General features: G+C 34.5%; 5 protein-coding genes across 12 annotated transcripts; 2 read left to right on the plus strand and 3 right to left on the minus strand.

The window, feature by feature from the left end:
• Positions 1 to 787: 787 nt before the first annotated feature.
• Positions 788 to 2388, minus strand: LOC110642812 (uncharacterized). Its single transcript, XM_021794975.2, has 3 exons — positions 1221 to 2388; positions 1055 to 1105; positions 788 to 983 (listed from the first exon to the last, which is right to left on the minus strand). The coding sequence occupies exons 1-3, from the start codon at positions 2035 to 2037 to the stop codon at positions 934 to 936; spliced, it is 918 nt and encodes a 305-aa protein (XP_021650667.2). The 5' UTR covers positions 2038 to 2388; the 3' UTR covers positions 788 to 933.
• A 1954-nt stretch (positions 2389 to 4342) lies between these two features.
• Positions 4343 to 6933, plus strand: LOC110642811 (uncharacterized). The gene is made up of 5 exons (XM_021794974.2): positions 4343 to 4618; positions 5308 to 5412; positions 6123 to 6378; positions 6466 to 6543; positions 6623 to 6933. Exons 1-5 carry the CDS (start codon positions 4580 to 4582, stop codon positions 6760 to 6762), a joined length of 618 nt encoding a protein of 205 aa, XP_021650666.2. The 5' UTR covers positions 4343 to 4579; the 3' UTR covers positions 6763 to 6933.
• Positions 6934 to 7428: 495 nt separating this feature from the next.
• LOC110642810 (M phase phosphoprotein 10) lies at positions 7429 to 13289 on the minus strand. Of its 2 annotated transcripts, XM_058139265.1 has the most exons (13): positions 12480 to 13288; positions 12120 to 12157; positions 10028 to 10142; positions 9732 to 9842; positions 9451 to 9588; positions 9034 to 9102; positions 8888 to 8929; positions 8674 to 8742; positions 8422 to 8493; positions 8272 to 8325; positions 8046 to 8187; positions 7841 to 7906; positions 7429 to 7752 (listed from the first exon to the last, which is right to left on the minus strand). In XM_058139265.1, exons 1-13 carry the CDS (start codon positions 13167 to 13169, stop codon positions 7745 to 7747), a joined length of 1614 nt encoding a protein of 537 aa, XP_057995248.1. In that variant the 5' UTR covers positions 13170 to 13288; the 3' UTR covers positions 7429 to 7744. The 2 variants fall into 2 exon arrangements, with proteins under 2 accessions (XP_057995248.1, XP_057995247.1); XM_058139264.1 differs by lacking the exon at positions 7429 to 7752 and having other exon boundaries at positions 7785 to 7906; positions 10028 to 10136; positions 12480 to 13289.
• Positions 13290 to 15139: 1850 nt separating this feature from the next.
• Positions 15140 to 21116, plus strand: LOC110642801 (uncharacterized). Of its 4 annotated transcripts, none has more exons than XM_021794953.2 (6): positions 15140 to 15473; positions 15547 to 17323; positions 17826 to 18821; positions 19041 to 19266; positions 19801 to 19943; positions 20591 to 21116. In XM_021794953.2, the coding sequence occupies exons 2-6, from the start codon at positions 15581 to 15583 to the stop codon at positions 20879 to 20881; spliced, it is 3399 nt and encodes a 1132-aa protein (XP_021650645.2). In that variant the 5' UTR covers positions 15140 to 15473; positions 15547 to 15580; the 3' UTR covers positions 20882 to 21116. The 4 variants fall into 4 exon arrangements, with proteins under 4 accessions (XP_021650645.2, XP_021650647.2, XP_021650646.2 ...); XM_021794955.2 differs by having other exon boundaries at positions 15169 to 16891; positions 16982 to 17323; XM_021794954.2 differs by having other exon boundaries at positions 15169 to 15473; positions 15581 to 17323.
• Positions 21117 to 21305: 189 nt separating this feature from the next.
• On the minus strand, positions 21306 to 25659 carry LOC110642802 (uncharacterized). 4 transcript variants are annotated; one of them, XR_002492514.2, is made up of 9 exons: positions 23838 to 25009; positions 23636 to 23669; positions 23290 to 23517; positions 23115 to 23204; positions 22934 to 22999; positions 22763 to 22854; positions 22632 to 22679; positions 22285 to 22516; positions 21306 to 21782 (listed from the first exon to the last, which is right to left on the minus strand). XR_002492514.2 is itself a non-coding variant. In XM_058140168.1 (9 exons), the coding sequence occupies exons 2-9, from the start codon at positions 24203 to 24205 to the stop codon at positions 22399 to 22401; spliced, it is 1044 nt and encodes a 347-aa protein (XP_057996151.1). In that variant the 5' UTR covers positions 24206 to 24281; positions 25416 to 25659; the 3' UTR covers positions 22076 to 22398. The 4 variants fall into 4 exon arrangements, 3 of the variants coding, with proteins under 3 accessions (XP_057996151.1, XP_057996149.1, XP_057996150.1); XM_058140168.1 differs by lacking the exon at positions 21306 to 21782 and adding an exon at positions 25416 to 25659 and having other exon boundaries at positions 22076 to 22516; positions 23838 to 24281; XM_058140166.1 differs by lacking the exon at positions 21306 to 21782 and adding an exon at positions 25243 to 25659 and having other exon boundaries at positions 22076 to 22516; positions 23838 to 24281.
• Positions 25660 to 26464: the final 805 nt, after the last annotated feature.

Below are 26464 nucleotides of genomic sequence, written 5' to 3' on the forward strand. Positions count from 1 at the left end.
CTGCTTATATATGAAGTGTCATTGTTTTTATGTTAATTTAACATTTTTATGAAATAATTGTTTAAAAAATAAAAATATTATTTTATGTAAAATTTTAAATTTTAATAATAAAATTATCGAATGATTAAGAATATATTTTATTTTATTTTACAATTAATTTAATAAAATTATAATTAATCAGCATCATTTACTAATCATGAATATTAATATTAAAAAATTATGCATGTTATTTTTATTCCATTTTTTAAAGAAAATGTAAATATAAAGGAAAAAAAATATTAATATATTGCGAGTATCCATTTTTTTAAGTAAAAAGATACTCCCTTCATGTAAATTAATAAAAATTCTGAAGGTGTTTGCGTGGCAGAGCCAGAATGTAAGATTGGGCCAAGAATAATAGTGAATATTAAAGAGTTTAATAATTTTTTTTTTAATTTTAAAAGTTACAAATAATTATAACACATAAAAAGAATATAAAAATTTTAAAAGTTAATTAAAAAATAAATTTAAAAAAAAATTGCAAGTAAAGATAATAAAAAAAAATTAAAAGATTTCAATGTTAATGACAATATTTTCAAATTTTTAAGTGCTTTTGATTCCTCTATCAAGTGCTTATATAGTAAGAATATAGCATGGTTTTTTTTTATTTCTATTTTCGGATAATTTTGAAGGCGGCATGGCATGTGAAAATGCATTGGACCATTTCAATTTTTTTTTAATTATTTCTCAAGTGATAATAAATAAATTAATTGAAACACGTGAATGGAAGAAATAGAGAAACAATATATGGGAAGAATAATGATAGATATCATTTCAAAAAAAAAAAAAAGTTAATCACAAAAATTCACACATGATTTGATCCTCTTAATTAAATACCATTTGTCTTCAGATAAATATGCCCTTTTTCTGTGTCTTGTATGATGGTTGGTGGGCTTATGGCTTGGGATTGGCAGCTATCCATCCTAATATACCCATCAAACAGCCTGCAAATTGAATTGAAAAAATTAATAATAATAAAAATAATGTACAATAATATAGGTGGAAAAAAGGGTACCTGCTAGTGTGCTCACCCTAGACCATGTTCTGCTGCTTGTTGCTGAACTAACTGCAAATCAAAATAGTAATAAATGCCAATTTGGAGGAGGGCTATAAGGGTCTGGTTTTGACCTAATTTTAATAATAATAAAAATAATTAGATTAACAAAGAATTATAATCTTACCTGAATCACAGTTTGATGTGGAATTGAAATTCCCACACATGCACATCTGCCTAACTCCATCAGTACCATACCCACAAGTGCCACCGGTAGCCCCACATGCCCTGCAGAATTCTTCATTCCCTTGCACAGAATATCTCACGCGTATTCCATAAGACCATCCGCTAGGCCCATCAACCCTCAATGGTGCAAGACTATAAGCACTGCTATATCCTTCACACTCAAGCTTGCTCAGATTTATTGCTTTAATAGCCTCAAACGCCACCGCACAACACTCTGGCGGGCCAGACCCAAACTTCGAGCCCACTTGCCTGTGGCCCACTAGACTCCAGGCCGGGCAACCGTAGTACTCCTCGCAGCCCATGCCTGAAACGTTCCGACAAGGCAAGTGCTTCTCAGGGAAACCTTGGAACAGCGGTGATTGAGCTGAGCAGCCTATGAGCATGAACACATTATCCGCGGTTGGATTGAAGTAGGGTGACTGCCACGGCTCCACGGAGAAGCCGTTACCCTTGCCGCCGAGGACGATGGTGTCACAAGTTGACAAGTGAGGCTCATGGAGAGTAAGTGATTGATAAGCATAGTCTATTTCTAGTACCCGGTATGATCCTGAGGAAATGTGAAACATGAGCACATCGTTTATGCAAAACAAAAGGTCTCTAAAACCAGGGTGACCACAGCCATATCGGAGTGAAAAAGGATAATCTATACTGATATTTCCGCAATAAGATCGGCAGGGATTTACATGGCCATTGGCAGAAGCTAGATGGAGTATTAATGTTGGAAAAATTGTGAAAATGGTCAAGAAGAGAGTAGTCATGGCTGTGAGTGAGATACAGATATCAAGAAATAAGAGGGGATATGTGAAAAAGGGAAAGAATACTGTTGGGGGAAGAAGATATAGCAGATTACAGATACTTTGCTTGGATGGTTGAGGAAATGCTTAATGCTTGCAGGCATGAATGTTTGGAAACTTTATGCACATGGAAGTGCTGAGGAATCTGTATGAGTTGTATTGTTTAAGGGTTTTCCTCATCTTTTTTGAAGGAATTGATTTTCTTTTAGATAATGGGCTGTGCAGCTGACTTTTTGATGTTCTGCAGTGCTCCGTAGCTAGCTTTAGTTTGCTTTTTGGTAAGTGCAGAGTGATTAGGGAGGCATGGTGAAATGATTTTGCTTGGGTTGCTTTAAAATCAAGTCACATTTCTAGCTTGTCTATGATTATGACTATTGCAGTGGGACTGCAAGTGATGATTCTCGCTGCTTCCAAAAGAAAGAAAAATCTAGTTTCTTCATATCTCTTTGATTCCCTTTTCTTCTGCAATTTAAAGCATAACCCTTGGCCCTTGTAATTTTGTTGAAACACATTCCTTTCTCATCCTTCATCAATCCAAACTTGCACATATGCAGTCTAGATTAAAAACTCAAAAGCAAAGTCTTAATTTCACAAATAGTAGGACTCTGTAAAATAGTTTCGTTCATTCAAATGCCAGCTTTATTGAAAATGGGGAAAAAAAAAAGAAGCTTCCATATTATTGATATTAATTTGCTTAAAGCCTAGAATTAAGGAAGAAAGGGAATTCGTTTAAATCTCACATTTCACATTTTTCATAAGGACATCCAAATGATTATATTCCAAACGATAATATTACAATTAGATTTAAATTATGAAATTGGATTGAGATGGAGTAAATGAAATATAATTATGCTTTACAACATGATTAGAGATTTAGATTTAATAATATAAAATATATGCTAATCTACACTTTAGTTCATACGTTTAACTTTAAAATTTAATTTTTTCTATTTTTGAATTGAAAATTTGCTTTTTAAGAAAAATAGAAAAGATGTTTAAAGAGAAAAATTTTATTAAACAGTTGAAAAATGGAAAATTTTAGAAAATTTTCAGAAATCTCTAAAAATTATATTATTCGAGATTTTCAAATCTTAAAAAACATCACGTTACTTTAAAAGAATTTCTCCAATACAAAGGATAACAAAGTTAATTAAAAAATAATAATATTCAATTTGTCTCTTTTTATTTTTTGACGGGTTTAATTTACCCCAATTTCTGCATTTAGGTTAAATTAATTTAAAATGTTTATTTAAGTTTAAATTTGTCGGTTTAATAAAATATTATATTTTCTAATTCAATTAAAATAAAATTTAAAAAAAACAAAGCACTCTTCTCGAATCCCTTTCAAATCTCGACCTCTCTCTTTCAATTCTCTGGTACAACTCTAAACCTTCTCATTTCCCGTCAAATCCTTCATTTTCCTCTCACTCTTTCAATCCCCTCGTCAATACCATCATTGCTGCATCCCAATCTTCCTTTACAGCTCCATCTCCTGCCTTGCCCCATACTTGCTGCCGCCTGACGTCGAAGGCTTTCTAGGAGCCTCGTCAACCGCGTTCAACTCCTCCCAAGGCAATCCAGGTGTCGAATGTCGATCGGAAAACAAGATCAATCCGGGTCAGGCTTAGACCCGACTCAAGATCCAGTCCAATCTCAACTGGTACTGACGCCGGACCCACCTTTGCACCCAGCCATCATCTAGAGATTCTCTTTACCCTGTCAGATCTGCCATTCCAACACTGCAAATGCAGCCCTGCTTCGCGGGTTTAGATTCCCAAAATTTTTAGTGGTTTACATTGTAATGATTCTCGATAGGTTGTTCGGGTGGATCTGAAGATAATAAATAATTTTTATATTTAAAATGTAAAATTAATATTTTATTTTTAAAAATAAAAAATCGTTATTTTATTTTTTTATAAAAATTAGTTTATTTAAACTTAAATAAAAATTTTAAAGTACTAATACTTTAATAGGGTTAAATGAAAAAAATAGAAATAGTAAATTGAGCATTTTTCAAGATTAAAAAAAAAAGTTAAATGAGTTTTCATATTTTTTTGTTAAAGCTAAATAACTTCATATTTAATAAAATATTATTATTATAATAAAAATATTAACTTATTTAATTTTATAAAAAAATATTTATATTTATTTAAAAATATATAATTTTATAAAATTTCTTTCATAAAAAATGCATTTAATATAATATAAATTTAAGTTATATATATATATATATATAATTCTAAAAGTGATACTCGTATGAACTCGAGCTTTACTTTTTTGTGTAATCACCCTAAAAGCAACGCAAACACGCGGGAGGGTGGATTGGTCATTTCAGTGATCACTGATAAGTGAGAACGAGCCGCCCTGGACGCCGTTTCACCGCATCAAATAACTTATGTTTGGTTGCTGAGAAACCTAAGGAAAGTTCAAGATTTTTCTCGGCGTCACCATTTCCGGATCAGCGCTGAATCACTCCTTTAATTAGTTGAATCCCAGTGTTTGATCAATGGAAGCCAATGAAAAACCTGAAGAAACTGTCTCAAATGTAAGACATTCTCTATATCTCTCGCTTCTTTTTAAGTCCCTTCTTTTTCCACAATTAGTTGGCCTGTAATTACGGTTGGATTGTGAAAGAATGCTTTGAATTTAGGATTAGGATTAGTGGTAGTTCTTTAAGAGCATTGTTGTTTATTTTACTGAAATTACAGAAATAAGAAACCCTAGCTGCTTTTTTTTTTTTGGATTTCTTTTACAGTTCTTTTTTGCCCTTTCTAGATTAAGGATTGAATTTGATGGTTATCAGTTTATATATTATAAGCTGTAATTAATTATTATTGGTTATTGGAGTTGTTTTTGGTTGCCTTAGTGCAGTCTCAGCTGCGACTGATTGAGACATTGTGAGTTGTGTTTTTTGTAGATGGGAGCTACTTTATATTTTATAGAATCTTAAGAAGGTTAAGTGTTCTGATCATTCCAACGTCTCCTATGATGTCTATTATTAACAGTGAAATTAAGTGCAACTGTCCAAAGTTGTATTCAATACAGCTGGTTTTGATTGAAATTACTCATTGTAGATTTGCCAACTTCAAGTTTTTCGTGTCAATGTCATTTGGTACGATAGATGCTTGTGACTTGTAAGGCATCTCCAGGCTTACAACAACTTCTGTACTAAATACCAAGTTACCCATGCGATTTTTTACAATAATTCTCCCTTTCTTTTCTTTCTCCATTCAGGCAAGTCCAAAATTGGCTGGAACTGCTAACTGGGGCACAGCAACAGTCATTGGAGTGTTTGCGGGCATGCTATATGGAGGTAGCAAGGAGGCAGCTGCATCAGTTGTAAGTTTATGCTGATTAAAGCACCACTGCATTTCTTTGTCACAGTGACTCATGATAGTATTTTATTGCGACATTCATCCATTTTCATTGTCCTAATCTAATGGGAATGACCAGATTTCTTTGTGGATATAAAGATAAGCATTGATCAATTAAAACGAAAAGGAAAAAAGAATGTGGAAATTTAAGCTATCAATATTAACTTAAATGTAGATATGTTTCACTCTTATTTACCTTAATTACTTGAGGACTTGGTCACTTGGGAGTGCATTGGTGCATCTGTAATAAGATGGGAGGAGAGATAGAAGGTTATTATGTTAAACAGTGCAAGTGAAACATTAAGAATTAACAGTTTTAGTAGGTGTAATGAATAGAAATCGAAGAGGCAAGATGAATGCTTCCCTCATGCATGACTAATGTGCTTGGTTTTTTTGCCTTGTGATACTGGACATTCAGGATGCTCTTTTTGACAATTTTGCTTACGAGGTTGAGATTTTTGTGAAGTCATTAATATTCCATGCATATATATTATGTAAGCGAAGCCTCTCTGCTGTATTATCTACTGGAAAAAATAAAAGAAAAATTAGAAAGAAGAAAGAAAGAAATGTTGCCTGCTGCATGTTGAATGCTGTTTGTTTAGTTATGCAAATAGCTGTCCCGTTTAAATATGCATGCATATTTTGAAACTTGGGAGGACTTCACTATGATTTCAGAGCAAGGATGCAGAAGTAATGTTGAAGCTTGGGAGCACTCCAGACAAGCGTGAACAGTATCGATTAATGAGGGATGCAATGGAGAAAAGGTTTATCCGAGTCACTCGTGGTTCAATAGTTGGTGGAGTGCGCCTTGGAATGTTCACTGCTGCATTCTACGGTTTACAAAATTTGCTGGCTGAGAAACGGGGTTTACATGACGTTTTCAATGTTGTGGGAGCCGGTTCAGCCACTGCTGCTACATTTGGTTTAATTTGTAATAATTCATATCCCATGCATCAGGCTTTTTTCGGTTGTTGAATGTACCCTACTTTTCATTTTCTTAACTAAATTTGCATATTAGTGCCTGGATCTTTCCGATGGCGTGCAAGGAATGTGCTGCTGGGATCAGTTCTGGGTGCAGCATTCTGCTTCCCTCTTGGTAATAAACGCTGTTGGAAAATGAATACTATTCATTTGAGGAAGGGATACTTCTAATAAAGTTATGCATCTTGTGACAGGGTGGATTCACTTGAAGCTTATAGAGAAAGCAAATGAAGGAAATCCGGCCCTTAATCCTGATTTAGATGGAAGGGGACAAGCGAAGAGTGGTGTAGGTGCTGCAATTGAGAGGCTTGAAGGAAACTTGAAAGCTGAATAAACAATCTCAGTTTTGTTGGGCATAACCTCCTGGACATCCCATAGGTCAAAAATGTAATACATTGGCCACACGCCTGGTTCTTTTTCTTCTGTTTTCTCAGTGGTCCATGAGAGTGAAATAATACTACAATATTCTCTATACCTTAGCAATTTTTGAAGGCTCCTTTTTTTAGATTTCCTGGGTCTTTCATTGATTAAAAAAGAAGAAGAAGATTTAGCCTTTAGTATTACTCGGAAATTCAAGTCTCTCCCCTCCACGGGCGAATGATACAAGTTCTCGTCTCTTCTTCTTCTTTCTTATTAAGAGCCGCTACTGGAAGACTTCCAAGCTCCAAAGATATTAAGGTTTAATGATATTTGAATTATAAAATAAATATAAAAAAAAAAACAACGCTACATGCGGATATCACCATGCGTTTCCGGTGTTATTGGCCAAGCCTTGTGACTTTTTGTAGTGGTAATTTTCTGTACCGACGGTCAGGTGTGTCATTCGGTACACTTTTAATCATACAGGACATATCATGCAGTCTACCTCAAATCTCATTTCACACTTGGCTCAGTGTTTTTATGCGTATTAATAGAACCCACATTATCTTTCTTTACTTTTAAGTATAGAAAAAAATAAATAAATAAAATAAAATTCCACAGATTCGTGAAAGAACAGGAATGACCATAATCTGCAATCAAAAGATTTATAATTAGAATGTAGATACCTCGCAGGTTGAATAGTTACACAGCAAAATTTTATGCTTGATCCTTGAACACAGGAGCTAACTTCTTCACAAGCTTTGAGCATTTCTAATCCTTCATCATCCTTCGCAGCATCATTTGTTCCCTCCAACTGTTCCTTAACTTTTTGAGAAATCTTTAAAATGTAAAATGGCATTCTATTTTGCCTTTTTCCCTCTCCATCTGATGGTCACAAGAACTTGAAACCATAAGTTGAAATTGGTCACTGTGCATGAATATTAGAGGAAAAGTCGTCACTCCCCTGCAATTTAATAGATTGAGGTGAGAGGGGATAAAATTCGGTTCAGATCAAGAAAATAAACCACCATTCGGCACAGATAAATGGTTACCCTCATTGTGATTTAGCAATGCGGTGTTGTCTCGCGCTTTCTTTGTCATCCTTTTCACTGCTTCAGCTGCCATCCCAAAAAATGCTAACATGAATGGGCAAATACTCTTAAGATAATAGCAAAATTACTAACTGCTTCACTATAAATGCAGAGATGAACTAGAAAAGGCCTCTCAGACACCACTATTCTTCCTATCAAAGCTCACCCTTAAATTTTCTTTTCTTCTTAGCCCTCCTCCTCTTCCTCTCTGCCTGAGTAACTTCTGCTTCTTCTTTAATGTCCCCTTTGCCAGAGAAGACTTCCTCAGGAGCCAGCATGGCTGCATCTGAAACTGCCGTCGGTGCAATCTACCCATGGAAGATATCATGTGTGCCAGTAAGTCACAAGTCACTAATAAGTTCAGACCAAAGACAATAAGCAAAGCTCTTTACCTCTTCCATAGCAAGAGCAGGAACATTAGCTTGAATAGACATGTCCTCTATAACCTAGTCAAGTCAACATGTAAGGGATTAATTTTAAAATAAAAAATGAAACTCAAAATTCCTTATAAAAAGCATTATTATAATAATTGTGATGCATACAGGTTTTGGAGCAAAATGGAAGTGAGAGAGAGCATCCAACTTCAAGCACAGTTTCTTGAACAGAATACTTGCCTAGCAAAGAAAATGCCAACAACAGGATTAATTAAATCAAAGATATACGTTTTGACTTCAAAAAAAAAATGGATACACAAGAAAGAACTCTGGAGCCCGGAGACTGGGCAAAGATATGACAATTAGCAACAAAGGCAGGGTAAGAATAGAACAGATAAAGAATACAACATAGAAGTCTACCTCCTTCTTCTGTTCATCAGAGAAAGATATTGGAGCAGCAGCTGGATTTGTCTTCTGAATATATTCTTCCTGCAAATAATTAAGTGAAATTTAGTTTCAATGTTCAGATTCTGATAACAGAAGTATGATAAAGTCCGAAATGATTGCAAACAGTATAACATCCAGTCTACAGGATTAGAAACCCAACAACATATCATTTTTGCGATAGACAAACCTCATAAACTTCAGCAAGACCCTTCTTGCTCTTATTCTCATCCTGCAATTTTAAGAAAATTCCAGCTTTAATAATTAATTCTCTATGATAAGATAAAGTATAACAGGAACTTAACAAACTACCACTTTCAACAGCATGGTGCTTACCAATTGTTTTACTTCTTTTGGTGCTGTAGAGGGTAAACTAGAAACCTTTTGAATGTCATCGAACCGTCCCTAGAAACATCAGAGAGATTTTTTATTATTAAAATTCATAATGTAGTTTACATGTATCCAAAAATTATACTCTATAGTGAATGAACAAGCAGTGTGCAATGGGTGCAATCTATCTGCAATAGTAAGTAGACTAGTAGCATGAACTAAACAAAATGAAAAATCTTCCATCCAGAAATTATTCACAATACTTCCAGTATTGCCAGTCACAGAAGACGCAAATGTATTTCTAAAAGCACCAGATAGGATTTAAGTTCTCTTTGTCATGAAATGTCACCTTATCACCAAATTTTAGATTGTAACTGTTCAGTAACTAATTCAGAAATTCATCTGGAGGAATATGAAGTTCACCTCAATGATCCTCTGTTTAATCATATCTTCAATTGATGCAGTAATCTCCTCTGTGATTACTGGGGCGGGCCTTACGTTGTGCTCAAAATCCAAATCGACCTCTAAGGCACTATTCTTGGGCCTGCTAGCGGCCGTGACCTGTTGTTAGTATCCATGATTAAAAAAAAAAAAAAAGCTATTTAATATATGGATTTGATTTATATCCAATAAGAACATTTTATGGCATTGCACTGAATTACAACAGTGATTTTGTAAAACACAATGCATAAAATAACAATCACCTCTCCCCGCATTGTCCATGTTTTTGGCTCCAAATTTGCTTTCTCCATCTGCTCTATCTCAGATTGAAGCTTCTCAAGTTGCTTTTCATGGGTAGAAAGACCACCCTTTTTCTGTAAAGAAAAAAAAAACAAAAGAAAAGAAAAGAAAAGAATAACAATGATAATTTATATGCACGCATTTCCAAAGATAAGATTAATTTTAGGTATATGTGTATTTCCAAAGGTAAGATTATACTGCCAAGACGCTGCAAAAACTTTCATTCAACATAAGTAGATATACATACACAATACATTACCTCAACAGCACCATCATCATTTAAGCCTGAGTCTTCATCAGACCCATTTGATAAACTGGATTTTCTTTTTGGGACTGTCTTCTTTTTAGCACCAAAGAAATCTTCATATCTAAAACCAAAGAATTGGAAAGGAGTCAGAGTTGTGGCGGCAATCACAGTGTAGCTATTTCAGTGTGCAGTACTTGTATCATCTGCGTGATTGTCATGGCTGAAATACCATTCATCCCTTTTTGTGCTAATTTTCAATTTTATCTTAAAGTTTATAATGAGTAGCTGTTGTATCCAGAGTAGAATCATGATCTAGGGCCTAAGGGATAAATCTCATTGGAAAAAAGAAAATAATTAAAAAGAAGCAGCATATTAACAGACTCTAAAGTGGAATGAACCCATTCTCACTCACATCATTTTATTCATCAAATAACCTCCTTATACATGAACAACCGATTCCATAATAAAAGGAATCACAATCTTATGACTAACCAAAACTCCTAATATCAAGAATCAAATATTAACTAATCTCAGAAGAGGAGGATTCTTAACAAAAATCCACAATCATAAAATCTCATGAAACTAACTCTAAAAATATGGAACTAAATCTAAAAATCTGAAATCATTAACAAACAAATAAAGCTTAGGTCAGCTCATAGTTGAATTAATTCCAACATCTCCTCCCTTAATTCAATATGGGTTCATCATGGAAAATTCCTTGATATATTTTTTGTATTCTTGTGTTGGATCACTTCTCTCTAGCAGAGTTGTTGGTTGATTATCTTGGAAAACTTCTCTCCAATCTCCATTGCTTATGCACTTCTCATCAATACTTCTTGTTAATGCACTTCTCATCTTTGTTAATGCACAACACTTCTCATCAAACATTTTCTTGAAGCACTTCTCTCCAATAATCCCATGAAAATTTTCATGCACTTTTCACTATAAACCTTTTTTTAATAGAAACTCCTAAACATGTATCACGCACATTCACAAATCTCATATTTCCAAGTTGTGTTTTATATATATATATATATATATTTTTTGGAGAAGATTTCTCACAATTTTTTCTCTCAAAAAACACTATTTTTTTCTCACATACCCCATAAAATCATTGAAGCTCTGATACCGCATATTGGGGGTTTGGGGCCCAAGGGTAACCTTATAAAGACGAAGCATCTTAAGAGATTTTGAAGTGGAATGAACTCATTCTCACTCACACTATTTTATTCACTGAATAAAATCCTTATATGCTAGTACGTAAACAATCAATTCCACAATAAAAAGGAATCACAATCTTATGACTAACCAAAACTCCTAATATTAAAGACTAGGTCAGCCCATAGTTAAATTAATTCCAACACATCTATGCTGAAATAATATTGAATTGGCCAGACATGGCTAAGATAGCCTTAGTAGGATTTAAATCATTTGAATGAATTTCACACAAAGCAGTCTAACCCTAAAATGTTGTTGTTTTGCATATTGGGAGAGAGAAAAGGATCTAAGGGATTAGAAGGCTTCATGTGAGCATCATTTAAGAATCCAATCTTATTCAACTTGCCTAGTCATCCTAGCATACCAATTCATCATCCATAAACAATGCCTCATTGAATGATTCCTAAACATTGTTACTGGCTGTAAAGTCTCTGATAAATTGTTAATTAAAAGCAGCAGACAAAACTGAAATATTTGGCCCAAAATTCAGGATTTTTGTGATCATTGCAGCTGTTATATTATATCCTTTCTCTCTCAAATCTCTTTTTCAAATGCCTGTCACAAACTGTTTGGCAAAAAAATGATACATAACAGCCACTATTTGAAAGCCTGATTGAAACAGCCATACAACTGGTAATACTGCAATACACCAACAGAGCTGCTAGCAGCAATAAAATTGTGGCATTGCTAGTTGCAGTGATGATGGTTTTTACATCATAATGAGGATGATGCAATGAAATGGGAAACTTTTGTTTATATATAAAGAAATATACTTTTAATTACTGTGGTATAAGCATGCAACTATAATACTGTAGTTGGTATTCTGTCAGATAATGAACTGCATTGGATCAGAATAAGCAAGAAAGCAAATAGATAGAATTAGTACCTAGCATTTTCCTCTGCATCTTCATATTCATCATCAAGCTGCAAAATCACATTTTGGAATAAGCAAAGAACATGAACCAGAAAGCAAAAAGAAAAAATTCTAACAGAAGGAAGAAAGCAACAAAAGAGAGAAGGAAGAGAAGCCTTTTCGCGTGCATAATCAACAAGTCATCAAATATATTATGAAGTCAATTTTCTGTTTGATTAGGGTTTTGAACAGACGCTGTGGATTTCACCAAACGAGAGAAGCCAACATTCTTACGAAAATATGATCATACCAACTTCTAAATCAAAAGTAGAAAAATTCCCAACCCAAATATTAAAAAAAAATTAAAATTAAAATTAAGTATTGATACAGCACCTCGTCATCATCATCATCCTCTTCCTCTTCGTCCTCCTCCTCCTCCTCCTCCTCCTCTTCTTCTTCTAGCTTCAGCTCACCCTTTTTCTTCTTTCTATCCAATCCATATTCCCTTGCCTCATCCTCCTCCAAATACTCTTCCAATTCCTTTATCTTCAAAAACTTATCCTCTATTCCTTCTCCACCTTTCCCCTCCACCATTTCACCACTCTCATCTTCACTCTCTCCCTTCTCACTCTCTCTTCTTCCACCTTCCTCTTCCTCTTCCTCATCATCAAATTCATCCATATCCATATCCATGTCATCGTCATCAACATCATCATCAAAGCGTTTGGTTTCCTTCTCTTCTAGAATCTTCCTTTCCCCATCAAGGAACTCATTCTCCTTCTTCAAGACTATCTTGCTCTCCTCGGGATGCTTCTCCAAGTGCTTGACTTGTCGACGGAGGGTGGAGAGCAGAGGCTGCGAAAGCAGGTCAATTTGCTGCCAAATCTGCTCGGCATCAAAGCCATCAGTTAAAAGTTGATCGAACGGCGATTTGGGAGCGTATGGTTTGAGGCAAGAGAATAGGTGTTGAGACGCCGTCCGCGCTGTTTGGGAGAGCGTGGGCGATGGTGCCAACAATGCTGGAGGGTCCGTGGATTTCAGGTGGTGCAGGGCTTCCATCCCTGTTTCGCTTGGTTTAGCCATTCCCAAATTTGATCGATATCTGCACGCCTGTGTGCGCCTGTGTTTAAAGTTGGGGTTAGGGTTTTAGGCTTTAGCCTTTGTTTCTGCGTGAGGTTTACGGGGTTGCGAATGCAAATAAAATATATCCTTGGTTAATTCGTTATTATTAACAAAATAAACGGTGGATTACTAGATTATTAAGATAAGTAAATCTATGGTTTATTTTGTAATTTTGGAGGAAAAATGAAAGTGCCTCTTTCATAGCATTTTATTGTTGGATTTATAATTTCTCTATATTACACTTTAATTAGTTGTATTAAATGTGCATTATGGGAATTATTTTTTATTTATTTTAATAATATAATTTAATATTTAATTTTATATTTTTAAAATTATATTTAAATTTTGTTAATATTAAAATTTTTATTTAATTATATTAAATATAAATTAAATTTTATTAAATTTTTAAACATTAGCATCATTAATGATGAGAGAGATATGAATAAAAATGACACTTCTGTAAAAACATTTATTACTTAATTTCTTTGGTAAATATATTTTTATCATTTAATATCAATAATTATTAAAATAAAATTATTAAGTCAAACATATCTAATATTAATAATTAAATTTATAATTAAAAAAATAAAATAAAATTTCTACACAATTAGGCTTATCTAATATTTTTTTCAATAAATATATTTTTAAATTTTAAATATTTTTTATAACTAACAATTAAAATATAAAAAAACAGTTAAATTAAAATTTAAATATTTTTTACTATTTAAATTTAAAATATTTTATATTTTTAAGTTAAATCAGCTTCAAAGATAATATTTTTTATAAGTGACATATATTAGTGATAACTGTATTTAAAAAATGAGAAATGATAAAATTTTAAATTATTTTCTTAAATACATGTCATGTTTTTATGAGTATATATATATATATATATATATATATAATTTACATTATATTATAATTTAGTGTTTAAATTTTTTAAAATTAATTATTTAATCCTTTAATTTTAAATTATATCACACTTTAATTTTATAATTTTAATATATAAAATAATTTAATTATTCTATTAATAGATAAAATTATTATAAATATTAAAATTATAGAGACTAAATTATTTTATATATTAAAATTAAATAAATTAAATAATTAATTTCTAAAAATTTAAAAATTAGAGTGTAATATATAATATGATATAAAATTAAAGGACATAATAATTAATTTTCAAAATTTAAAGATTAAAATATATATAGAACAAAATCTAAAAAATTAAATTGTAAATTTTTTTTATTGTTTAATTTTTCATTTTTAGAAAAAACAACTTACTGTTCCAAAATAAAGTTGTACACAAATTTAACTCAACATGAAATGATAAAAATCCATATTAACTAAAAAAAACTAATTTTATGAGACACAAAAAATTTAATTGGTTTGATTTTTATTGCCTAATGACATGTTGCCAAGTCAAATAAAATTATTAATGTAGCGGTAGTAGACTTGTCATCAAATTGAAAATTATGAGTTAATTTAAATGATCTAATTGCTTATCTATCATTATTTATTTTTTTTATTAGGTAGAAAGATTGAAAATTAAAGACTTAAACTTAATTATATTAAATTGAGTATTATATTTTCAATTATTGAATAAATTAAATTAGACTGTTTATTTATCATATTATTGTCTTGTTTTCATTTTTTTTTTGTATTACTCTTAATTTTTAAAGTTATTTCTCAAAGTTATTATGTTCTCTTTTTTGATAAAAATATATTTACTTTTATTTTCATATTAAATATAATTAAAATAAAAATATTTTTAATCTCTTATGAATATACTTTTCACTTATACTTATAAAATTAAATATTATTATTTAAAATAAAAAATAATATTTAATTTAAGATAAACAAAAAAAAAGAAATTTTATTTTTATGATAGGAATGGAGTAATTAGATAAGCAGAAAATTAGCTATAATTTCGTGGAAAGTGGAAATTTTTATTTTCAGATTTTTTTTAAAAAAAGGAAGAGAGAGAAAAGCACGCAACAACCATTCCTTTGTCCATCAATGGTTGCCAAAGCCAATTGCCAGACCAAAACCAAACAAATCGCTCAACTGTTTCAGAGTAAAAAGGCTAAACACCACCACTAGCAATCACCCTTTTTCCATTTTCGAATTTCTCACCACACTTGCTCACTTCTTTCAAGCTTCAATTCAAGCACCAAGGACCGATCGCCTCTCCTACACTCCCTGCAACTCCAAACTTCGTTTCCCTTACTTATTCAATCCGATTCTCACTGCAATATTTATCAGGTGAGTTGCTATACCGATTGATTTTGTGATTCTGAGTTTGTTCAAAGTTTCTTTCTTTAATTCGCTTTCATAGATTTTGCCAAAATTTCGACAATAACAAGAACCAGATGATCGATGGAGAGGGACCTCGCGACGACGTCTCCGGGCCTGCCTCTCCTGATCCGTTCGAGTCGTTCCTGCCGAAGTTGTCCGGCGGCGGCGATGTATCCCCTGAATCGCTGTCGCGATACTCCTCATGCGGAGGAGAGTCGGAGTTCGAGCGGTATTGTAGTGCGAACTCTGTCATGGGCACGCCTAGTTTTTGTAGCTCGTTTGGACCTCTTAACGATTCTATAGAGTCTGAGTTCGGGTCCTTGAGGAGTTTGGATGGTGGTTTGGAAAATTTTAGTTTGGGAGGGAGGTTTGATAGGAATTTGGAGGAGCGGAAGCTTTCTGGTTCCGGTTTTGATCTTTTGAAAGGGAGTGTGAAAGAGGGGATCGCAAACAATGGAATTAGTGAATTGGAATTGTATTGTGCCGAAGGGAATTGTGGGGAAAGTTGTGGAATCGATAATGACTTGGATAGTAGGCAAGAATTTGTTAATGGGAGAACCAGTGAGAGGGGCTCCATTGGTGGTAGAGTTGGAGATGAATTGAATTTTGCGTCAGATGTTGGAGAAGGGTCTTTGGGTCTAGCTATTAGTGAAGGGAATGATGGTCGCTTCTGCAGGTTGGATTCAGACTTGGGTTTGGAGTTTGATGGAAGGGAGGAGGGGGGGGAGGAAGATGAGATCTCATCTCGATATGAACATTCTGAAGACGATTCAATGTATGGCTGTGGTTCAGATGATGAAAATAGGAAGAATTTGTATACTCAGAGCAGCATACAATATAGCAAGAATGAAAATGTTGAGAATGAGAATCCGCTGCTTATCAATTCATCAGTAGCATTTGGTTCAGAGGATTGGGATGATTTTGAGCAAGAAACAGGGGGAGGCAATCTCACATCTCTGACTTTGGATAACTTTCAGGAGCAGAAAAAACAGGATTTTGTAACTGAAAGAAACCTTTTTAATTCCAAGTCCACAGCCTCAATATGTGTACCAGTTATTGGTCTTACTGAGAGAGGGAAAGATGTGAGTACGGAATCTTCTAGCATCAAACAGGTTGAAGAAAATGAATTAATAGAAGATTTCAATACTTTTTCTGCAGTACCTATTGGTTCTCAGAATTGTGGCCAGATGCAGGCGGAAGAAGCAAGAGACATTCCTGTGTCTATTGGTTCTCAGAATTGTGGACTGATGCAGGCAGAAGAAGCAAGAGACATTCCTGTCTCTATTTGTAAGGTCCAAGGAACTTGTGAATTAGCCAAAGATTACACAAGTACCTCAATTGCAACATCTCATTTACCAAGTTCTTGCAAGTTACAGGAAGAAAATGTAAGAGGCATTTCTGATACCTTCAAACTAGTCCAAGGTGCTAATGATACAACAAATCTTTTTAAGAGTGGCATCTTTGATGTGAAGCAGGATCCTTTTGTAGAAAAAAATCCCAGAGAGTTAGGATCAAATATCACAGATTGCAGCATGCAAGGGAAGTGTCTGTGCTTGAAATCTGAGATCATTCGTGTTGATGACAGCAAAGTTTTAGATAATCAAGAGATTGGGAATTTAAATGTGAAAGTGGATCCCCTTTCTGATGCAACTAATCAACTTTATTCCCATCCAACTGAACATTTTGAAAATGAAAGTGTGAAATTCATTGAAGACCATAAACTAAATTCAACACCATTGTTGCTTGAGACTAACAGGGGTGAAACATTGAATAACTCTTCTGTAGATCTTTTTGAAGATGATCCTGCACCAGTTAAGGTTAGTCTCCATCAGTAGCTAAGTGGTCATTTTTAACCTCTGGTTAGTAATGTCTTCTAAGTTATAAAATTAAGTTACATATGGTAATCCTGTGTATTACATTTTTCCCTGATACTTTATCATACATAACATATTCAAGGGAATCATTTAGATATGAAAATGGGGAAATTAGAAGTACCTGTGAATCTTGCCACATGCATCATTTATGTTTGATTGGTTCTTCAACTTGGAATGACCAAAAAGTTATGCAAGTTCATTCCTGTACAAGAGCTGATAGCATTCAGTTCATAGTATTTTAGAGTGTGTTTATCCTTTTAACTATTGCTTAATGTTTGATCATTGATACGCCAAACTTTCCCTGGAATAATTTGGCATATTAGTTGCAAAACTACTTTTTCCACTGATCTGGTTGCATGTTTTTTGACTTTTCCCAATGGGCATTTATTTATCTTGTGGCCTCTTTGTTTCATGTTAAATTTTGGCACTCCACCTCTTTTGGCAGGCAGACAAAGTTGAGCTTAATGAAATTTATGATGAAATTGTCAATGAAATGGAAGAAATTTTACTTGACTCTAGTGAGTCTCCAGGGGCTAGGTTCCCTCAGCGCAATCGCATGTCACAATCACAGCTATCTTTGCCTCTAAGGGACGGTGGGTTGACTGCTTCCACTTCAGGTCCAGATGATTCCTTCCCACTAATCACCCAGCCACTGAGAATTGATGGGATTGAAGTTGTTGGTGCCAAGCAGAAGAAAGGAGATGTCTCTCTTAGTGAAAGATTGGTTGGGGTGAAAGGATATACTGTATATAGAATAAGAGTGTGGAGTGGCCAGGATCAGTGGGAGGTTGAACGCAGATATCGCGATTTCTTCACACTCTATCGTCGGCTGAAATCATTATTCACTGACCAGGGCTGGACACTTCCTCTTCCCTGGTCCTCTGTGGAAAAGGAATCTAGAAAAATATTTGGGAATGCATCTCCAGATGTTGTTTCTGAGAGAAGTGTACTGATTCAAGAGTGCTTGCATTCAATTATTCATTCTGGTTATTTTTCCAGTCCCCCAAGTGCATTGTTTTGGTTTTTGAGTCCTCAAGATCCAGTTCCTAGTTCCCCTACATCACAAAAACCAGTGCCTTGGTCTACATTCTCTAACAGAGAAGCAGAACCAGGGAACATCTCCACTTTAGGGAAGACAATATCACTTATTGTTGAAATTAAGCCATACAAATCTATGAAACAATTGCTAGAAGCCCAACATTATACTTGTGCTGGATGCCACAAACATTTTGATGATGGAATGACACTAGTGCGAGACTTTGTGCAAGCACTTGGATGGGGAAAGCCTCAAATTTGTGAATACACTGGTCAATTGTTTTGTTCTTCATGCCATACAAATGAAACTGCAGTTTTGCCAGCAAGAGTTCTACATTATTGGGATTTTACTCAATATCCAGTCTCTCAATTGGCTAAGTCATACTTGGATTCCATACATGAGCAGGTAATCTGATAACTGACACCTTTTGACAAAATTAAGTGAATATGGATTATGGAAGGAATTTTTCAAGTTAAAAATGTGGTATGGTAGGAATATTAAGTGGATTGCACCAAGCACTTGTTATTGATGATGAACTGGTTTGCATATTTTAGATTCTTGTTAAGGTTACAATTCATACTTGGTTTTTATCTGGGTCATGTGAGATGTACTTTTGTTTTGCAGCCCATGCTTTGTGTGAGTGCAGTTAATCCTTTCCTATTCTCAAAGGTCCCAGCCCTGCACCATATTATGGGTGTGAGGAAAAAAATAGGAACTATGCTTCCATATGTTCGCTGCCCATTCCGCAGGACCATCAACAGAGGACTTGGATCTCGTAGATATCTTCTTGAAAGCAATGATTTTTTCGCGCTTAGAGACCTCATTGATCTCTCAAAAGGGGCTTTTGCAGGTTAATATCTATTCACAATCTAACAGGTAGTTGGGTGGACGGGGCCCCAGGTTTTGCTTTTTTTTTTTTGTGGGGGGGGGGGGTGGTGTGCGTGCTGTTGTGGGTTTCTCGTTTCATTAAGCTCATTCCCTCCTGTTGAATCTTTTTCTCCATGCCCTTACTCACACACACACACACAGCATCCTTGAATATGTGCTGTACATTGACATTTTTTGCATATATGTACATTTGGATGCATTTGCATATTTCACTAACAGACCTTAAATGTTTCTTGCGTCAAAGTTTGAAAGGTGGTTGCGTGTTATTGATCTATGGTATTGAAAGTGCTACGTGCCAAGCTTGTACATGTAATATGCATAGTTGGACTTAATTTCTCCCAAGACGAACTTTCATTCTTTTCGTTTCTTCTTTAATGAGTTCTGTGTTTTACTTATTATCAGATGAATCAACATTATACCTTAGAAGTTGCATGTGAATATTGAGGACCTTTTGTATGTATATAACTTCTTTTCTTTCTCTCTACTTGAATTGCAGCATTACCCGTGATGGTGGAGACTGTCTCAAGAAAAATTTTGGAGCATATAACGGACCGCTGCCTCATCTGCTGTGATGTGGGAGTTCCCTGCAGTGCCCGACAAGCTTGTGATAATCCATCTTCACTCATTTTCCCTTTTCAGGTGGGCTTCACATAAAACTATGTTTCTTATTGACATTATCATTCATTTAGCTCAGAAAAAAGTGCTCAGGTTGCTAGTCCTTCTGTTGGCAAGCAATGCAATTTTATTTTATTGTGCAGTCCTTGTTGTTTGACTATGTGATATTCTTTGAAGTTCTTACTTCTTAGGGCCTTGAAATTGGAGTAATCAAATTGATTAGCATGAGAACCAAAAAGTTGATTTTTTATATTTCTTTCTGCAAAAGAAAGTTTTAATTTCATTTTTATTATGTATGTTTTGCCTAATAAGCTCAGCTTCCATGTGATTTGCTATGGTAGATTGATAGATAGGCAGGAAGAGAGAGATAAATAGTGAGAGAAGTTCAAAGTGGGGTTTAAGATATCAAAAAATAATTGAAAAGGGAAAAAAGCATGTAGTTACTAGCAGTTTCAACATTCAATGCTGTGAGGATAGCTCTGTTGATAAAAGTCATTGTGTCGACATGCCATCTGCGTACCAGGCCACATGCTTGCTAAGTCAACATCATCCAACACTGTTAGGACTGTTGAATTTGGCCAAACCTTATGATATCTGTATATGTATGCATATATATTATCTCTTGAATAAACTTACATGTATTCTGACAATCAAAAACAAAACTCAAACAGGAAGATGAGATTGAAAGGTGTACATCTTGCGAGTCTGTATTCCATAAGACTTGCTTCGGAAGGCTCACAAACTGCTCTTGTGGAGTACTTACTGGAGAGGAGAAGACCATGGGGGCCACTAATAAGCTGAGCCGTAAGGCTAGTGATTTGTTGGGAAGGAAATCGGGCTCTGTTTTGCCTATGGGATTGCTTTCTGGACTATTTTCAAGGGCAAAGCCAGAAATGATGAAGGATTACCAGGACAGTGACACTGTTATTTTAATGGGTTCTTTACCGAGCACTTCTCTTTGATCACCTTTAATTGTAATGTACCATTTATATATTGTCTTGCTAAAGTTGGAGTTCATTTGTATTACCTTTAGGTGTTTGCTGAAAAACCGAAAGTTGCGTACATCATTGTAACAAAAATGTTGAAGCTAGGCGCTTTTTTTTTTTTTTCCCCGGTCTTCAATTTTTGAGTGAGTTGAATTCTGGGTGCATTCTTTGTAAATTATGATTTTATAAATATTATTGTTTTTCCCCCTCACCCTTCCCTCAGTCTCTCTCATGATTTATTAACTTTAGTTCAAAGTGCATCTCAGTTGTGTCATCGGCATTGGCTTTGCCTTGCAGCCATTGGATCCTGAAAGAGACCAATCTGCAACTATGAAAAATTGTTGAGTTGGGACTGATTTTCTTGTGGATCTGGAATTGATCTTGTGCTTGATTAAAAATATAAATAAAAATAAGCATAAAATTAACTATTGATTTTGGCCCACTTGTTTCTTCTAAATACATATTTTACTCATTGGAAAAAAAAAAAACTTTAAATTTACAAGGTGGAAAAGTCCAACTAACTCTATATTGCCCCCACCTACAAATTTCTTGTGATGGTGATTCCAATGAAAATGAAGTGCGTATGAATATGATTATCAACAAAGAGAGGTAGCTCAAAAAGTTTTATTTTTTCTAAAGAATAGTTGATCAATTCAAGAGAAATAGTTGGAGAGAAATAGGAGGAAACTAGTTCAATTTCCTAAGCAACGAGGCAACTTTCCTTTTATGGCTGATGGGTCCTGGCATGACATGACATAAAAGCAGCTAGCAAGCAAGAAAAGAATGGAGGAAAAAAATGTCATAAAAGGGCAGTTGATGATGATCTTCATCCAAAAGCCCCGAATGTCATGGTATTTTGCTTTCCCTGAATCAGAATCTGTGAAGAGAAAAAAAAAATGTTATTTGTCTCGTCTCTGAATTGTTCTTTTTTTTTTTTAGGTTATAATAACCCACAGGACAAGCGAATCACTTTGTGAATGTTTTCTTTATATTGCAATAATTGCTTATAAAATCAGGCTAATTAAAGGGAAGGATTTATTCCTCTTTTTGGCCATGATTTATGGGAAGGATTTGAACCTGCAAAGTGCAAACTGTTGCCTGCTGGGTACACAAACACTCGCCATATTGTATACAGTGAACTTCAAGAAGGTATATCAAACAAGAAAAATGTATAGAAATAATTTAGAATTTTTCTTTCAATTATTTTCAGAATCTGTATATAGTTGCAAATTACAGCCATGCTACTCTAACAATGGCCATACAAGCTCAGATTGCTGCCTTCTTGTTGGACCATTTTTTATATTTCAAAAACTTGCAGATTGAAATGATTTTCTCTATGCTTTCTGATGACAAATGATGTCACTAGTCTCATATGTTACCTCTGGTCTTCTGTCTTCCTCTATTCTCTTTTTGCTACTCTCTATATATGCTGATAATCCACATTTTCTTCAACATTTTGAAACTGGTTTAGGTCTCCAAGCTCGCAAATTCAGCTACCTTGGACATTGATAGGAATCAGGGAACCATCTTGAGAACAGAGTGTGTTTCAGCTTTATAATAAAAGCGAAAATACCATAGCATGGGATGTGCATCACACCCACAGAGAAGTACCTTCAAATTCCATTTCAGACAAAGAAATGGGTTAACAAGCACTAAATAAATGCTCAATGAAAATTATGATACAATTTTCTAACTTTGCAAGGAGATGGTGATTAAGAGTTTGTACCATAAAGGGGCATATGGAGATGACAAGTCAAGGAATGGATATGGCCACCTGTTATAAAATAACAGCTAAGTGTTACAGTAGCATGAGCAAACACCCTTTAAGTGGTAGAATGAGAAGAGAAAGGATTTTACCATATTCTGAAAAATGCATGGACAATCCACTGGAATAAAACATATATTACTGTCCATATGAAGAAATATGCAATTCGAAACCAAGGAAACCGCTGAAAAAAAAAATTGAAATTAGAAAGAAGTTCCTGAAAAGATTTGGAAAGCAGGGAGCCTTGTGCAAAAGCAGCTTACCATGCAATTTAAGGCAGTATCACAGAGTAAGAAAATGGCATTCATCGAATGCATACTTATAACCAACTGTCATGAGAAAGAACAAACACATTGTTTAGGAAACAAAGAAAAGAAGCAAAATTTACAAGCTAGAGAGAAATATAGGAGTTGGTTTAAGTTCTGAAATGATACATATACTCACAGCAGTTAGATGGTAATCCTTGATTGCAAGGAATGGAACAATTACAAACCAAAATACACAATCTGTGAGCATAACAGCCCCTGCATTCATCTGTTTCCATGCAAGAAAGTGTCAATAACCTATAACTGTATTCAAATAAAAAAAAAGGGGAGGCCAAATAGACTAGCTGATTTACCTGGAAAACTATTTGAAAGAGAAAAGCCCATTTCCCTGCCGGTTGCCTCCTGTCAAGTTGTTCATTTGAGTTTGAGCTTCTCTTTTCTATGGAAGTATTGGACCTTTCTCCAGGTGCAGGAGTAGCACAGTTTCCTTGCTCTGAATCTACCTCTACGCTATCAACCTTATCTCGACAAACTCTTCTGTGATATAGGTAACATCCGCGCACGGACAGAAATGATCCAAGCTTCAAAAATGATAATTAAATTATTAAGCATATAATTGACAAAAGGGAAAATTAAGATCACCAAAAAATTTTGTTCTCAAAAGCATTTGACAAGACTCTTTCAAGGCACAGCACTTACCATAAAGTAAATGGTGACTAAAGTAAATGTCCACCTGTCCAGGACCAAGAAACATCTTTGATCAATCTATAATTCAAACGATCAAAAGTGACAGAAATTTATGTTTGAAAACTAAAGTTCGCATTTTTTATCCCCTCTAATTTCATGATTAAATGAGATTTAAGCAAGGCTTGAGCCAAGATCAAGAAAATGGATAACTTACTGAGTATAGTAGTAAAATATGCTGCCCCCATCCACTAAAGCAACAACACTCAGCAGCACCAAAAGCACAAAGAAAGCAAAAACTCTGAAAACTAGCAACCAGGCAGCGTGGATTCCCTTTAGGCAGGGTCGCCAAGTTTCATCATCATACAAATCTGCTTCTGTTTCTTGCTTGTTGTCTCCACTACCCCGTTCGGCTTTGTGAAAGTTTTCATATTTCCACATAAGGATGGATGCAATAGTTATTGAGATTAAGACCCAAATGGTGCAAAGGAGGAGCCTCCAGTTTAGCCAGTAACTGGCCAGGGTTGTATTAGCAGTCATGGCAGGATGCCAAGTATTCTGGGAGGATCCTTTTACAAAACTCATTTAATTTGTCACTTCTACTTCTCTGATTGTGCACTTACTATATTTGATGCTCAGGTATAGTAGATAGAATTATTTTCTGATTATCACAGGGAAAGAAGAAATGAAGACAGATTACCCACAAAAGAATAGCTAGAATAGAGCAAGAAATGGAATTTTCTTAAAAGAATCTATGATTAATCATGAGTACGTATATATTGGCAATGATTTTCCAGATGGGAAAAGAACGAAAAATTGTGAATAATTAAGGAAGGAAAGGAAGAAAAAATTGATAAGAAAAACAAAAAAAATCACGGATATTTTGATAATACAATTTCACAATAGCAAATGAAACTTTAGGAAAGCTGAGACATATTAAACCCAGAAGAAAACTGCTTTCAAATAATTCATAACAAGAGCAGACTGGGAGAAAAGTAGAACTCAAATGCTCCAATGCACCGTCAAACATACACAGATATCCTTGAGTTCACACATTTTTTAAAACTTGAAGACCCAACAGAGAGCCTAAAATGCCATTAGACTACTTTGAAGAGAAGTTTAAGAGGAAGTTCTCATTAGTATAATAGGGGATGCTCATATAGAAATATCAACATCACAACAAACAGAAATGATTTGGGCCAATGGGAAATTAAGAATATTAAAATCCCAGGTTGATTATATTTTGATCTTCGTTAAAGGCCAAAACTAATCAGAGATTCCAAACTTTAGGTGGGTTCTTGCAGAGAAAGATTAAAATTCAAATCTATAATATTGAAAAAATGGAATAAAAGAAGCAGCTAAATTCTAAGGAAAGGAAAGGAAAGGTGGATACTTACAAGGGAAAGCAAAGACAAATAGACAATGTGGTGGTGTGCAAGAGCCTACAAGTAGATGCTTTGCTTGTATGCTTTGGAAAGAAAAAATAAATAAAGAGGGAAAAGAGATGAAAGCAGAAAAAATATATATATATATATAGAGAGAGAGAGCGAGAGAGAGAGAGACAGAAAGTGAGGAGATAAAGTTGTCTGCTTTGAGTCCAAGCTTCTTTCTTTTTTACTTACGATTAGATAAAATCTTGAAAATGGACCAGAGACTCTCTCTCTCTTTAGTCCCAATCTCCTTGTATGCATGCAAATATAAAATTCTTTGAAGACATGCAAGCTTCTGTCACCCTTTCTTGGATTACCATCCCTTTTCAGTCATTTAAATTTTTCTCATTTACCTTCTTACTTACCTTTGGGAATTCAAGAACAATGGTTTGGGGTGTGTGCTGTTTTTGCTGTCCTTAAGAAGGAATAAAGCAACTAGGTAATAAATGATTCCCTGCACTGTAGCTCCATATTTGGAGAGCTAGACCCATTTTTGAGAGTAATAATGAAAGCCATCCATGGCGGCTTTCATGATTCATCAATCAACACCTAAATCCCAAAGCCTCTCCATTGTAGGAGAGACACAGTTTTGGCCTGATTGCAGAAAAGATTTAAGATTGATTTGTTAATCATGTGGGAAATTGATGTTAGCTTTTTAGCTTTCATACAGCTAGAGAATGCGACCGGTGATGGGTCGCATTGTGGGTCCCTTATTATGAATTCTTTGACTTATAGCCTGTCACCCAAAATATGGTCACAACTTCTTCTTCTTCTTCCACGCCAAGCTTGTTCGTGTCCTAATATATATTCTCAGTAGGTAATTTAGGGTTCAGTTTTGAGATGATACGTGTGATTGAGATATTGGTGGTTATGCAACTTGAATGGACTGAAAGGCACGCGGGTGCAGTTAGGAATCTTTTTTGAGCGTATGAGCGAAGTCGCATCGAAACGGAATACATCGTGAAGCATAGGATTGTGGCTATTCGCAGGAGTGCCTGAATTGATTCACCCGGCGGTGACGCGTATCACGTCTTAGCTTTTTCACCGACGTTCATCGCTTTTTTTTTTTATTTTCTTTTTTTCTTTTTAGTTTTGCCACAGCCAAAAAAAAGCAACAAAAAGCAAACAAAAGAAAAGAAATGAATAGGCAGAGATGGGATTGTTTTTTTTTTTTTTTTTTTTTTAAATTATAGTAAATAAATATATAAATTAAATAGAGTTAAATAATTAAAAAGAAAAGGTAATGGTAAGATGACAGCGATAAGAGGGTGACAAGCCTCAAAGGATGTTTTTGGGGACAGATGTGAACCAACAGTAAATGGCAGACAACCGTGGTGACCAAGCAAAAATAATGAATTTACGGAGTCAACGGCAAATGTACCTTAATTGTGAGCAAATTGAAAGAATAATAATG

This window comes from Hevea brasiliensis, chromosome 17 (assembly GCF_030052815.1).
Source record: "Hevea brasiliensis isolate MT/VB/25A 57/8 chromosome 17, ASM3005281v1, whole genome shotgun sequence".
Taxonomy (NCBI): Eukaryota; Viridiplantae; Streptophyta; class Magnoliopsida; order Malpighiales; family Euphorbiaceae; genus Hevea; species Hevea brasiliensis.